This window comes from Eptatretus burgeri, chromosome 14 (genome assembly GCF_056783735.1).
Source record: "Eptatretus burgeri isolate ZD-2024b chromosome 14, Ebu_testis_v1, whole genome shotgun sequence".
In the NCBI taxonomy this organism is placed as follows: Eukaryota; Metazoa; Chordata; class Myxini; order Myxiniformes; family Myxinidae; genus Eptatretus; species Eptatretus burgeri.
The window spans coordinates 33,056,302-33,071,724 of record NC_140974.1 but is presented as its reverse complement, the minus strand read 5'-3'; the positions used below and the strand labels follow the sequence as shown (position 1 = coordinate 33,071,724).

At 55.9% G+C, this 15,423-nt stretch overlaps 1 protein-coding gene across 1 annotated transcript; it reads right to left on the bottom strand.

Annotated features, from left to right (window-relative positions):
- Nucleotides 1-7,236: 7,236 nt before the first annotated feature.
- Nucleotides 7,237-14,190, bottom strand: LOC147012931 (uncharacterized). Its single transcript, XM_085854294.1, has 2 exons — nucleotides 8,394-14,190; nucleotides 7,237-8,301 (listed from the first exon to the last, which is right to left on the bottom strand). The coding sequence occupies exon 1, from the start codon at nucleotides 13,878-13,880 to the stop codon at nucleotides 12,273-12,275; it is 1,608 nt and encodes a 535-aa protein (XP_085710420.1). The 5' UTR covers nucleotides 13,881-14,190; the 3' UTR covers nucleotides 7,237-8,301; nucleotides 8,394-12,272.
- Nucleotides 14,191-15,423: the final 1,233 nt, after the last annotated feature.

Genomic DNA, 15,423 nt, shown 5'->3' with positions numbered 1-15,423 from the left:
GCTCGGTAGTCGGTATTAGCTCTGCACTGTGTTTTCACTTTTATGTTTGCTTTTTGTGTAAATGGAATTGTGTTTTCTTTTTGTGTGCATTTGGTGGAATTGTATTTGTGTGCTTCCCGTGTGCCGAGAATAAACGTGCTTTATTGTTGAACTGTTCTCCCGCTTCGCTTCGTCTTTTCCCCCATTGAATCCCCATCTTGCTTCACGTAAAGGGTTGGTAGTGGGCTGAATACGCCCGATAATTAATCGAACCGTCGAGGTCGACGATAACACCGCTCGGTTATTCTGATAGTACGGAACGGGTCGCTTAAGCGGCCCGTGTCCGAAGTCGACCTGCGGCGAGGTGCGATCGCCCGGTCTACCCTCCGCGTGGGTACTTAGGTAGTTCGAATTTGGCGAGCAACCCTATCCCACGCGGGGGCTGATTGGCTCGATCGCGGTGAGACCGAAAGGTCCACCCGTGACTGGTTCCCGGCGTTAGTCCGAGAGGGTCACGACTGGATTGTCCGTCCGGTGGGCGACGTGCCGCGATTCGAGTTACGTGGCCGTCGCACGCCGGCGGGCGCGAAAACCGCGACACTGGTGTCAGGTCGTGCGATACAAATTCATCGCCCTCCTCGCGGCACTGGTATCGGAGAACAGGAAAACGGGCTCTCCTGTCTCCGGCTAAATTTACGGGAATCGGTCCAGGGGTGAGAGAAGCGACCCCCGATTCCCTCCAAATTACGAGCGAGCAAATTAACCCTTCACGAGAAGCAAGATGGCGTCTCAAGGCGAGCGGGAGCCGGGGGTATTAGAAATGTATATGTGTAATAATGTAGAGTCCATGGCCCAGGATGGAATCCCCGAGCAGGAAATGTTGATTGTGCAGGAACACGGACTCGCCCAACTGAACCCAGGGCCCGAGGTGGGTGCGGCCGCGGTGTATGACACCTCCCCCCCCCTCTCCACCAAAACCCTTGCTAAAACGGTTCAGCTGAGTGCATCCAACATGGCCCAGCTATGCGCCATGCTGGCGGCAATGAACGAAAAGATGAATGCGAAAATGATCGAAAAAATGGATGCAAACACAAATGAAATGAAAAACGAAATGAAAGGCATGAACGAAAAGATGGATGCGAATGCACAACAAATAATCGAAAAGATGGATACAAACGCAAATGAAATTATAAACGAAATGAAAGGCATGAACAAGCACATGAAGGAAGAAACGAAAAAGCTCCGGGGTGAGACGCAGAACATGGGCCGATGCCTGCAGGCGGGCATGAAGGCCGTGACCGGGGAGCTGGGAATGGCGACTCCACGTGTGGGAGCAAACGAGCTGGGTGGGGGTGCAACGGCTGACAGGCCCGCGGTGGAGGCGGGTGAAAAAATAATTCGTGGAACGTGTTGGGCGAGGGTCGTGACGATGACCGAAAGGGAAAAATTAAATGGGGAGACCAAAACGTGTGAGACGAGACACGAGGTGACGACAACAGAAATAATAGTTGAGACAAGGGAGGTAAAGGGTGAAGAGTTGGCAGAGACACGGGAGATGGGAACGATAGAGGGAAGACTACACGATGAAGACGGGGTAAGTGACGCACACACACACACACGGAGGTAGTGGAGGATAATGGGGGTGAGCTCGCGGAGCGTGTGGGGACCCGGTGCGAGCAGCGGGATGGCCTCCTCCAGGAACGAGGGGAGGGAGTATGCCCCCTTGAGGCGAGTCACGACCAGGTGAGTTCGGTCGTGCTTTGCGAGGTTGAGGGGGCGAGTGCTGCGAACGGGTGCACGGAGAGCTTGGGGGGTGTAGAGGCCCCGGAGACCCTTGTGGGGACACGAATCCCCAGTGTGGTTGTCCCTGTGTGTGTGGTGCAAGGGGTGAGTGCGTCCCCGTGTGTGGAAGCGACCCCGTGTGTGAGTGGTGTGGTGGCGATGGTGCCGGAGTGTGTGCTTCCCAGCACGCCGGGTGTGGATGGGGCACCGTGTGTGGAAGAGGCCGTGTGTGTGAGTGAAACGGCCTGTATGGATGAGGCACCGCGGGTTAGTGCCCCCGCGTGTGTGGGTGAGGCACCGTGTGTGGAAGAGACCGCGTGTGTGAGTGTCGCCGTGTGTATGAATGAGGCACAGCGGTTGAGTGCCCTCGCGTGTGTGGGTGAGGCACCGCGGGTGAGTGCCCCCGCGCGAGTGAATGGAGCACCACGTGTGAGTAGTATGGTTTGTGTGAGTAGTGAGGCACGCGTGAGTGAACGGCCGTGTGCAAGGTCGCTGTGTGCCAGGGAGACCGTGTGTGTGAGAGAGCGGTATGAGAGGGAGATGTCGGTTGGCATGCGGGAGCACGCAGCCGCGTCTCCCGGTGTGAGTTTAATGGTGTGGACTGTGTGCGTCGTAACACGCAGGTGTGCGTGGGTCGAATGGCGACGACGAAGGCGACAGAAGAAAGAAAGCCGAGTAGCGGCTGTGGTTGTTTCGAGGACCGTGCCGGGTTCACCCAGCCGCGAGCACGAGGTTCGTGCTGTGCAACGCACGAGACCACCACGTGCTCGCTTGCGAGAGTGAAGTCCTGGTCCGGAAACGCACGCGGTGGATTTGCCGATCCCGCGGACGGACAAAGTTTAGGCAGGTAAATGGATTTGGACCGGACGGGTTCTCCGCGCGATCGTGTGTGTTAAGCTCCAACGGGCAAAGCACATGTGTTCGCGTGGGGAACCCCTCGAGACGTGGGGCTTGTTTTTTTTATGCGCACGGTGACGCCATGGCTGCACGTGGGGTTGGAATCCGGCAGGAGGGGTATCTCTGCCGGATGGTCCCGTCCAAGGAGGGACGAGGAACACGTGCAGCTGCATGACGTCACGGACAGGTGCAAAGTGCGCGAGCTCTGAGTTGCCGCGCAGGTGCTGCGCATGGGAAAAAAAAAAAAAAAAAGAAAAGCAAGCCTCACTTTCGGGTGTACAGGATTCCTGGGAAAGGGGTGGAAGACCCCCTTATCCTGGGCACAGGATGGAAAACTAGTTAGGGGGAAGGGTTAGCTTAGTTAGACCGACTTCATGGGGCAGGGGTAAGTCCTCATGGAGTCCGTGGAATGGATTAGGTAGAGGGATTTAGTGAGCTTTAGGTTGGGAAATAAAATGAATTTTTTGAGTTAGGAGACAGAGACAGACTGGTGAGTGTGTAGAGGGGACGTAGTTTAGCTACGTAGTGTTAAAAGGAACGTGCTACTAGTATAAGGGACGACGTGGGAGCACGAGTTAGTTAGGGGAGGTAGTTAGAAGGATGGCAGAGTTCAGTGGTGTGTGTGTTGAAGAGTTGTTGGTGAGTGAATTGGAAGCATGTGCTTGGTGAGTGAGTGAGGCCAGCGGGTCTGTGTGTATGGAGCGAATGGGGAATGCATGTTGCGATGAGTGATTGGGGGGAGGAGTGACTCCCGCCCAAGGGACCCCGGGGTCAGTGTAGAGTGAGTTAGCTGGGTTAGTCAAATTGAAAAATGGAGGTCGTTTTGTTGTTGGTGGGGAAGTAGGCTCGAGACCCATTTGGAGGGGTGCAGGAGCCCTGTTGACGGGCTTGGGAGCGTGGCTGCGAAAGGTGAGTATCGCTGAGTGGGTACCCCGGGCACCAGGCTAGTCGGCCGCGGTAGGCCAAGGGCCCATGGGGGGCCGGGATAGCGTAGTGGGCACGGGTGCGCCTGCTTGGTGCGGGGGCCCGGGGCGCCATTAGCCGCGTGGGCAGTGTTGTGGGCACGGGTGACCCTCGGAAAGGGGCCCGGGAGGCCGGCCTGCCACGTGTGCGTTTCAGGGGAGGTGCCATGGGGGGCACTCCCCGGTGTTAGGGAGCTGGTAGGCTCGGAGGCAGTGTAGTGCCCGGGGGTGCCATAGCGGGAGAATCGGCAGAGGGTCGTGCCTGCCAAAGGGAGCCACGTGTCCCAGCCAGGAGACCGTGTGAGGGCACGGAGAGAAAATTGGGGGGCGAGGCCCGAAATTGTAAGGACACCAACACAGGCGACGGGAATCTGGGTTGTTAGAACCAATAGTTTAAGCGAGAGGCGCTTGTTGAAAGCCCCGGGGTAGTTTAACAGTTAAATGGTTAGGATAGATTAGGAAGTGTACCCCTCCGCACCATCCATCCCCTCGCTGTCGTTGTGGGCCGCTGGACCCACTTTGGGTTAAATCGCCGAACTCTGGGGAGGCCATTCTGAGGCTCGAGTTGGGCCTCGACACAGGACGTTAGCTCTCCCTTATTCCCCTCCGGGAAGGGAACGTAGGGGTTGGGAGTAGGCTAGGTGACAGGATAGGTTAGCCGAACAAGGACGATAAAGGGGGTTAGGGGACGATTTATAGTGGGGGAGTAAAAATAAAAACAACAGAAAAAAAAAGAAGTTGGGGCTAAATTGGGGTTTGACAAATTAAGGGAGTGGGTATGTACAGTGACAGGCAAAGGCGATAGGTTGGGAGGGAGACAGGTAGGTCGGTCCGAGCCCGCCTTCCAAGTGGCCAGCACCACCGCACTCCCTCCACCAACCTCCATTGAACGGCAAAGGCTGGCCAACTTCATCGGCTGGCCGTGTTTTGCTTCAAGGCGGAGGCCGGCCAAGTTCATCGGCAGCTGTGTGCTGCAAGGCACCAGCCGGCCAGTTCATCTGCTGGCTGTTTTTCTTCGAGGCCTGTGCCGGCCAGTTCATCTGCGGGCTGTGTTTGCCGGCAGCGGCCTTCTTCTGCGGGCTGTGTGTTGCCTGCACCTTTGCCATGCCATGCCCACTGCCCCTGTTCACCAGCCCCGTTCAATTTTTGCTTTGCCCCCCCCCCCCTGTTCATTTCCATGTGCGCCAGGATCAAGGCAACAGTTTGCAAGCTGCAAGAACTGCCCTGTTGGCAGCTACAACACGGGCCTGCAGTGGCGGCCCGTGCACCGTGTTTGTGTCCATGCATCCATTCGTTGTGTTCATTGCGTGTGCCACTTGAGCTGGCACGGAGACTGCGTTGTGCAGCCCAAGCACCGTTGTGGTTCACTGAGTTCAGTTCAAAAGGGAAGGCCTTGGACTGCGTGTGAGCAGCCAGCCACGTTCCCTGTCACCTGCATTGTTTTGAGCCAGAGACTGCATGTGGGCAGCCTGGCTCCCTGCTAACTGCTTTCTTTTTGCAGAGTCAATGATCCTGGGCCATGGTTTAGTGTAAAATTTGTAAGTTAAGGTTAAGATGTACTGTACATATGAGTGCGCCCCCGGCATGTATGTCTTAGCGCCGGCAATTTTATTTAAGTCGTCCGTGTGAGTGAGTTTGTTTAGGTAGTTACGCAGCCCTCAGGTTATTTATTTTGGGGACACGAATACCATGAATGTCGCACTCAGGGATCCGTAGGTAAAATGTACTAGGGGAAAACTACACATGATGGCACACGAAAATTTGACGACTCGGGACGAGTCTGTAAAAGGGAAGGGGGTAGTGTTGTGGTTACCAGATTCGCAAACCACCATTCAGGTCCCTTAGGTGAGGTATCTCGGTAAGTGCATGTGTAGTTAGGCCCAAACCCGTTGTCTAGTGGGAATACATGTCATTTATACGTGCTGCGACTCTTCAGGATAGCCGTTTTTCTTTTACTATCTTTATTTTGGACCAATCGCCACCATCACAACCACAACATCAACCACCGACCACAACCACCGCTTCACCACAACCGCCACGACCTTTACCGTCACAACTCGCCACCATCGCATCACCGTCATCTCGCGCCACTCATGGGCACCGATGCTGGACTCGTGTAGGGCGCACGTTGAACAGCGTGTACAAAATCACGGATTTTCTGCTTCAAAAACGGATCCAAAACGACACACGCCCACTTTTTGCCGTCCAATCGGTGAGCGAGGGGCGAATTGGCCCCGCCCCCAGGGCGATCGATATATGCAAATTTGTGGATCAAAAAGCCTTCACGCCCACTTTTTGTCGGGCCAATGGGGAGCGAGTTGAAAGGTCAAAGGGAGGGGGTCAAAGGCGAAGTTACGGGGGGATAAAAGGACGGTGTTCGTCAGACAAACCAGTGGTAAAAGTCGGAACGAAGGAGTCGCAAGGAGGAAGAAGTCGGAACGAGGAAGAAGGGAGTCGTAAAGGTCGGAACGAGGCGAAGGAGAGTCGGAACGGAGGGGACGAGCTGTGGAGAGGCGGCGAGTCGGACGAAGGGTGCTCGCGTCGTGCAAGGAGCTGCGCGCCCGAGGGAGGCCGGCAGCGCGACCTGGCCGAGGTGGAGACGCTCGTCGCGCATATAAAAAGATCCTCCATACCCCGAGCATCAGCAACCCCCCTCCTGTTTTCCCCGCGCTGAGATAGTGCGACCAAGGGGCCCCGTTCCCACCCCCTGCCAGGCACTGTCCACGAGGCCCGCGGGTTGCGGGGCCATCGCCGCTCCGCGTCTCATCACCAGACGGGTAGGCCCGACCAGGTCTCGGCCCCAGGCCTACCTCATTCTTGAGGGTATTTCTTTTCCTTGGTTTTGGGTATGTGTTGTCGGCGCCGTCTGTGAAGTAGAATTGTATAAGTGTTGCCGTGTGCTCGGTAGTCGGTATTAGCTCTGCACTGTGTTTTCACTTTTATGTTTGCTTTTGTGTAAATGGAATTGTGTTTTCTTTTTGTGTGCATTTGGTGGAATTGTATTTGTGTGCTTCCCGTGTGCCGAGAATAAACGTGCTTTATTGTTGAACTGTTCTCCCGCTTCGCTTCGTCTTTTCCCCATTGAATCCCCATCTTGCTTCACGTAAAGGGTTGGTAGTGGGCTGAATACGCCCGATAATTAATCGAACCGTCGAGGTCGACGATAACACCGCTCGGTTATTCTGATAGTACGGAACGGGTCGCTTAAGCGGCCCGTGTCCGAAGTCGACCTGCGGCGAGGTGCGATCGCCCGGTCTACCCTCCGCGTGGGTACTTAGGTAGTTCGAATTTGGCGAGCAACCCTATCCCACGCGGGGGCTGATTGGCTCGATCGCGGTGAGACCGAAAGGTCCACCCGTGACTGGTTCCCGGCGTTAGTCCGAGAGGGTCACGACTGGATTGTCCGTCCGGTGGGCGGCGTGCCGCGATTCGAGTTACGTGGCCGTCGCACGCCGGCGGGCGCGAAAACCGCAACAATATATACACACACATATATAAATATACATATATATATATATATATATATATATATGTATATATATATATATATATATATATATATGTATATATATATATATATATATACGCACATACATATATATATACTGTTGCGGTCTTCGCGCCCGCCGGCGTGCGAACGGCCACGTAACTCGAATCGCGGCACGTCGCCCACCGGACGGACAATCCAGTCGTGACCCTCTCGGACTAACGCCGGGAACCAGTCACGGGTGGACCTTTCGGTCTCACCGCGATCGAGCCAATCAGCCCCCGCGTGGGATAGGGTTGCTCGCCAAATTCGAACTACCTAAGTACCCACGCGGAGGGTAGACCGGGCGATCGCACCTCGCCGCAGGTCGACTTCGGACACGGGCCACTTAAGCGACCCGTTCCGTACTATCAGAATAACCGAGCGGTGTTATCGTCGACCTCGACGGTTCGATTAATTATCGGGCGTACTCAGCCCACTACCAACCCTTTACGTGAAGCAAGATGGGGATTCAATGGGGGAAAAGACGAAGCGAAGCGGGAGACAGTTCAACAATAAAGCACATTTATTCACGACGAACGGAAAGCACACAAATACAATTCCACCAAATGCACACAAAAAAGAAAACACAATTCCATTTACACAAAAAGCAAACATAAAAGTGAAAACACAGTGCAGAGCTAATACCGACTACCGAGCACACGGCAACACTTATACAATTCTACTTCACAGACGGCGCCGACAACACATACCCAAAACCAAGGAAAAGAAATACCCTCAAGAATGAGGTAGGCCTGGGGCCGAGACCTGGTCGGGCCTACCCGTCTGGTGATGAGACGCGGAGCGGCGATGGCCCCGCAACCCGCGGGCCTCGTGGACAGTGCCTGGCAGGGGGTGGGAACGGGGCCCCCTTGGTCGCACTATCTCAGCGCGGGGGGAAACAGGAGGGGGTTGCTGATGCTCGGGGTATAGAGGATCTTTATTATGTGCGCGACGAGCGTCTCCACCTCGGCCAGGTCGCGCTGCCGGCCTCCCAGGGGTGCAGCTCCCTGCACGACGCGAGCACCCCCTCGTCCGCCCTCGCCGCCTCTCCACAGCTCGTCCCCTCCGTTCCGACTTCAACGCACACGACGAGCAGCTCCACCGCCCGCGAAGTCTTGACTCTCTGTTCCGACTCCTTCGCCTCGTTCCGACCTTTACTACTCTCTCGTTCCTGTTTTGCTGACTCCCTCGTTCCGACTTTTTACGACTCCTTTGACTCGTTCTGCTGACTCCCTCGTTCCGACTTTTACTACTCCTTTGACTGACGAACACCGTCCTTTTATCCCCCCGTAACTTCGCCTTTGACCCCCTCCCTTTGACCTTTCAACTCGCTCCCCATTGGCCCGAGAAAAAGTGGGCGTGAAGGCTTTTTGATCCACAAATTTGCATATATCGATCGCCCTGGGGGCGGGGCCAGTCGCCCCTCGCTCACCGATTGGACGGCAAAAAGTGGGCGTGTGTCGTTTTGGATCCGTTTTTGAAGCAGAAAATCCGTGGTTTTGTACACGCTGTTCGACGCGCGTTCTGCATGAGTCCAACACCGGTACCCATGAGTGGCGCGAGATGACGGTGATGCGATGGTGGCGAGTTGCGACGGTAAAGGTCATGGCGGTTGTGGTGAAGCGGCGTTGTGGTTGGTGGTTGATGTTGTGGTTGTGATCATGGCGGTTGGTCCAAAATAAAGATAGTAAAAGAAAAACGGCTATCCTGAAGAGTCGCAGCACGTATAAATGACATGTATTCCCACTAGACAACGGGTTTGGGCCTAACTACACATGCACTTACCGAGATACCTCACCTAAGGGACCTGAATGGTGGTTTGCGAATCTGGTAACCACAACACTACCCCCTTCCCTTTTTACAGACTCGTCCCGAGTCGTCAAATTTTCGTGTGCCATCATGTGTAGTTTTCCCCTAGTACATTTTACCTACGGATCCCTGAGTGCGACATTCATGGTATTCGTGTCCCCAAAATAAATAACCTAAGGGCTGCGTAACTATCTAAACAAACTCACTCACACGGACGACTTAAATAAAATTGCCGGCGCTAAGACATACATGCCGGGGGCGCACTCATATGTACAGTACATCTTAACCTTAACTTACAAATTTTACACTAAACCATGGCCCAGGATCAATGAACTCTGCAAAAAGAAAGCAGTTAGCAGGGAGCCAGGCTGCCCACATGCAGTCTCTGGCTCAAACAATGCAGGTGACAGGGAACGTGGCTGGCTGCTCACACGCAGTCCAAGGCCTTCCCTTTTGAACTGAACTCAGTGAACCACAACGGTGCTTGGACTGCACAACGCAGTCTCCGTGCCAGCTCAAGTGGCACACGCAATGAGCACAACGAATGAATGGATGAATGGATGGACGCAAAACACGGTGCACGGGCTGCCACTGCAGGCCCGTGTTGTAGCTGCCAACAGGGCAGTTCTCGCAGCTTGCAAACTGTTGCCTTGATCCTGGCGCACATGGAAATGAACAGGGGGGGCAAAGCAAAATTGAACGGGGCTGGTGAACATGGGCAGTGGGCATGGCATGGCAAAGGTGAGCAGGCAATCACAGCCCGCAGAAGAAGGCCGCTGCAGGCAACCACAGCCAGCAGATGAACTGGCCGGCACAGGCCTTGAAGCAAACACGGCCAGCCGATGGCACAGGCCTTGCAGCACAGCAGCTGCAGACGATCCAGCCGGCACAGGCCTTGCAGCAAAACAACAGCTGCCGATGAAGTGGGCCGGCCTCTGCCTTGCAGCAACGCAGCCAGCAGATGAAGCTGGCCAACCTTTGCCGTTCAGTGGAGGTTGGTGGAGGGAGTGCGGTGGTGCTGGCCACTTGGAAGGCGGGCTCGGACCTACCTACCTGTCTCCCTCCCAACCTATCGCCTTTGCCTGTCACTGTACATACCCACTCCCTTAATTTGTCAAACCCCAATTTAGCCCCAACTTATTTTTTTATTGTTTTTATTTTTACTTCCCCACTATAAATCGTCCCCTAACCCCCTTTATCGTCCTTGTTCGGCTAACCTATCCTGTCACCTAGCCTACTCCCAACCCCTACGTTCCCTTCCCGGAGGGGAATAAGGGAGAGCTAACGTCCTGCGTCGAGGCCCAACGAAGCCTCAGAATGGCCTCCCCAGAGTTCGGCGATCTATAACCCAAAGTGGGTCCAGCGGCCCACAACGAGAGCGAGGGGACGGATGGTGCGGAGGGGTACATCTCCTAATCTACCCTAACCATTTAACTGTTAAACTACCCCGGGGCTTTCAACAAGCGCCTCTCGCTTAAACTATTGGTTCTAACAACCCAGATTCCCGTCGCCTGTGTTGGTGTCCTCACAATTTCGGGCCTCGCCCCCCAATTTTCTCTCCGTGCCCTCACACGGTCTCCTGGCTGGGACACGTGGCTCCCTTTGGCAGGCACGACCCTCTGCCGAATCTCCCGCTATGGCACCCCCGGGCACTACACTGCCTCCGAGCCTACCAGCTCCCTAACACCGGGGAGTGCCCCCCCATGGCACCTCCCCTGAAACGCACACGTGGCAGGCCGGCCTCCCGGGCCCCTTTCCGAGGGTCACCCGTGCCCACAACACTGCCCACGCGGCTAATGGCGCCCTGGGCCCCCGCACCAAGCAGGCGCACCCGTGCCCACTACTCTATCCCGGCCCCCCATGGGCCCATGGCCTACCGCGGCCGACTAGCCTGGTGCCCGGGGTACCCACTCAGCGATACTCACCTTTCGCAGCCACGCTCCCAAGCCCGTCAACAGGGCTCCTGCACCCCTCCAAATGGGTTTCGAGCCTACATTCCCACCAACAACAAAACGACCTCCATTTTTCAATTTGACTAACCCAGCTAACTCACTCTACACTGACCCCGGGGTCCCTTGGGCGGGAGTCACTCCTCCCCCCAATCACTCATCGCACCATGCATTCCCCATTCACTCCACACACACAGACCCACTGGCCTCACTCACTCACCAAGCACATGCTTCCACTTCACTCACCAACTCTTCAACACACACACCACTGAACTCTGCCATCCTTCTATCTGCACCCCCTAACTAACTCGTGCTCCCACGTCGTCCCTTAAACTACAGCACGTTCCATTTAACACTACGTAGCTAAACTACGTCCCCTCTACACATCCACAAGTCTGTCACGGTCTCCAAATAATCCCATTAATCAATTCCCCAACCTAAATCTGGCTACAATCCCTCTAACTAATCCATTCCACGGACTCCATGAGGACTTACCCCTGCCCCATGAAGTCGGTCTAACTAAGCTAACCCTTCCCCCTAACTAGTTTCCATCCTGTGCCCAGGTAAGGGGGTCTTTCACCCCTTGCCCAGGAATCCTTTGCACCCGAAAGTGAGGCTTGGCTTTCCTTTTTTTTTTTTTCCCATGCGCAGCACCTGCGCGGCAACTCGCGCTCTTTGCACCTTGCAACTGCCCGTGACGTCATGCAGCTGCACGTGTTCCTCGTCCCTCCTTGGACGGGACCATCCGGCAGAGATACCCCTCCTGCCGGATTCCAACCCCACGTGCAGCCATGACGTCACCGTGCGCATATAAAAAAAACACAAGCCACACGTCTCGAGGGGTTCCCCACGCGAACACATGTGCTCTGCCCGTTGGAGCTTAACACACACGATCGCGTGGAGAACCCGTCCGGTCCAAATCCATTTACCTGCCTAAACTTTGTCCGTCCGCGGGATCGGCAAATCCACCGCGTGCGTTTCCGGACCGGGACTTCACTCTCGCAAGCGAGCACGTGGTGGTCTCGTGCGTTGCACAGCACGAACCGCGTGCTCACTGCTGGGTGAACCCGGCACGGTCCTCGAAACAACTACAGCCGCTACTCGGCTTTCTTTCTTCTGTCGCCTTCGTCGTCGCCATTCGACCCACGCACACCTGCGTGTTACGACGCACACAGTCCACACCATCACATTCACACGGGGAGACGCGGCTGCGTGCTCCCGCATGCCAACCGACATCTCCCTCACATACCGCTCTCTCACACACACGGTCTCCCTGGCACACAGCGACCTTGCACACGGCCGTTCACTCACGCGTGCCTCACTACTCACACAAACCATACTACTCACACGTGGTGCTCCATTCACTCACGCGGGGACACTCACCCGCGGTGCCTCACCCACACACGCGAGGGCACTCAACCGCTGTGCCTCATCCACACACCGTGCCTCACTCATACACGCGGGGGCACTCACCCGCGGTACCTCACTCATACACACGGCGACACTCACACACGCGGTCTCTTCCACACAACGTCCCTCACTCATACACGCGGGGGCACTTAACCGCGGTGCCTCATCCACACACGCGGGGGCACTCACCCGCGGTTCCTCACTCATACTCCGTGCCTCATCCACACACGGCGTGCTGGGAAGCACGTACTCCGGCACCATCGCCACCACACCACTTACACGTGGTGCCTCACTCATACTGGCCGTTTCACTCACACACACGGCCTCACTCACACACGGTGCGCTGGGAAGCACACACTCCGGCACCATCGCCACCACACCACTCACACACGGGGTCGCTTCCACACACGGGGACGCACTCACGCCTTGCACCACACACACAGGGACAACTACACTGGGGATTCGTGTCCCCACAAGGGTCTCCGGGGCCTCTACACCCCCCAAGCTCTCAGTGCACCTGTCCACAGCACTCGTCCCCTCAACCTCGCAAAGCACGACCGAACTCACCTGGTCGTGACTCACCTCAAGGGGGCATTCTCCCTCCCCTCGTTCCTGGAGGAGGCCATCCAGGTGCTCGCACTGGGTCTCTACCCAGTCCGCCAGCTCACCCCCATTGTCCTCCACTACCTCTGTGTGTGTGTGTGCGTCACTTACCCCGTCTTCCTCGTGTAGTCTCTCCTCTATGGTTCCCTTCCCGGCTACCGTCACTGCCAACTCTTCACCCTTTACCTCCCTTGTCTCAACTATTATTTCCGTTGTCGTCACCTCGTGTCTCGTCTCACACGTTTTGGTCTCCCCATTTAATTTTTCCCTTTCGGTCATCGTCACGACCCTCGCCCAACACGTTCCACGAATTATTTTTTCACCCACCTCCACCGCGGGCCTGTCAGCCGTTGCACCCCCACCCAGCTCGTTTGCTCCCACACGTGAAGTCGCCATTCCCAGCTCCCTGGTCACGGCCTTCATGCCCGCCTGCAGGCATCGGCCCATGTTCTGCGTCTCACCCCGCAGCTCTTTCATTTCTTCTTTCATGTTTGCTTCCATTCCGTTTATTTGCTGTGTATTCGCATCCATCGTCGTTTTCACTTCATTTGTATTTGTATCCATCTTTTCATCCATTTTTTGTGTATTCGCATCCATCTTTTCGTTCATGCCTTTCATTTCGTTTTTTATTTCATTTGTATTTGTATCCATCGTCGTTTTCACTTCATTCATTTGTTTGTTCATTGCCGCCAGCATGGCGCATAGCTGGGCCATGTTGGATGCACTCAGCTGAGCCGTTTCGGCAAGGGTTGGGGAAGGGTCTTGGTGGAGAGGGGGGGGGGAGGTGTCATACACCGCGGCCGCTGCCGCACCCACCTCGGGCCCTGGGTTCAGTTGGGCGAGTCCGTGTTCCTGCACAATCAACACCTCCTGCTCGGGGATTCCATCCTGGACCATGGATTCTACACATTCTACATCCATTTCTAATACCCCCGGCTCCCGCTCGCCTTGAGACGCCATCTTGCTTCTCGTGAAGGGTTAATTTGCTCGCTCGTAATTTGGAGGGAATCGGGGGTCGCTTCTCTCACCCCTGGACCGATTCCCGTGAATTTCGCTGGAGACAGGAGAGCCTGTTGTCCCGCTCTCCAATACCAGTGCCGCGAGGAGGGCGATGAATTTGTATCGCACGACCTGACACCAGTGTTGCGGTCTTCGCGCCCGCCGGCGTGCGAACGGCCACGTAACTCGAATCGCGGCACGTCGCCCACCGGACGGACAATCCAGTCGTGACCCTCTCGGACTAACGCCGGGAACCAGTCACGGGTGGACCTTTCGGTCTCACCGCGATCGAGCCAACCAGCCCCGCGTGGGATAGGGTTGCTCGCCAAATTCGAACTACCTAAGTACCCACGCGGAGGGTAGACCGGGCGATCGCACCTCGCCGCAGGTCGACTTCGGACACGGGCCACTTAAGCGACCCGTTCCGTACTATCAGAATAACCGAGCGGTGTTATCGTCGACCTCGACGGTTCGATTAATTATCGGGCGTACTCAGCCCACTACCAACCCTTTACGTGAAGCAAGATGGGGATTCAATGGGGGAAAAGACGAAGCGAAGCGGGAGACAGTTCAACAATAAAGCACATTTATTCGCGACGAACGGAAAGCACACAAATACAATTCCACCAAATGCACACAAAAAAAGAAAACACAATTCCATTTACACAAAAAGCAAACATAAAAGTGAAAACACAGTGCAGAGCTAATACCGACTACCGAGCACACGGCAACACTTATACAATTCTACTTCACAGACGGCGCCGACAACACATACCCAAAACCAAGGAAAAGAAATACCCTCAAGAATGAGGTAGGCCTGGGGCCGAGACCTGGTCGGGCCTACCCGTCTGGTGATGAGACGCGGAGCGGCGATGGCCCCGCAACCCGCGGGCCTCGTGGACAGTGCCTGGCAGGGGGTGGGAACGGGGCCCCCTTGGTCGCACTATCTCAGCGCGGGGGGAAACAGGAGGGGGTTGCTGATGCTCGGGGTATAGAGGATCTTTATTATGTGCGCGACGAGCGTCTCCACCTCGGCCAGGTCGCGCTGCCGGCCTCCCAGGGGTGCAGCTCCCTGCACGACGCGAGCACCCCCTCGTCCGCCCTCGCCGCCTCTCCACAGCTCGTCCCCTCCGTTCCGACTTCAACGCACACGACGAGCAGCTCCACCGCCCGCGAAGTCTTGACTCTCTGTTCCGACTCCTTCGCCTCGTTCCGACCTTTACTACTCTCTCGTTCCTGTTTTGCTGACTCCCTCGTTCCGACTTTTTACGACTCCTTTGACTCGTTCTGCTGACTCCCTCGTTCCGACTTTTACTACTCCTTTGACTGACGAACACCGTCCTTTTATCCCCCCGTAACTTCGCTTTGACCCCCTCCCTTTGACCTTTCAACTCGCTCCCCATTGGCCCGAGAAAAAGTGGGCGTGAAGGCTTTTTGATCCACAAATTTGCATATATCGATCGCCCTGGGGGCGGGGCCAATTCGCCCCTCGCTCACCGATTGG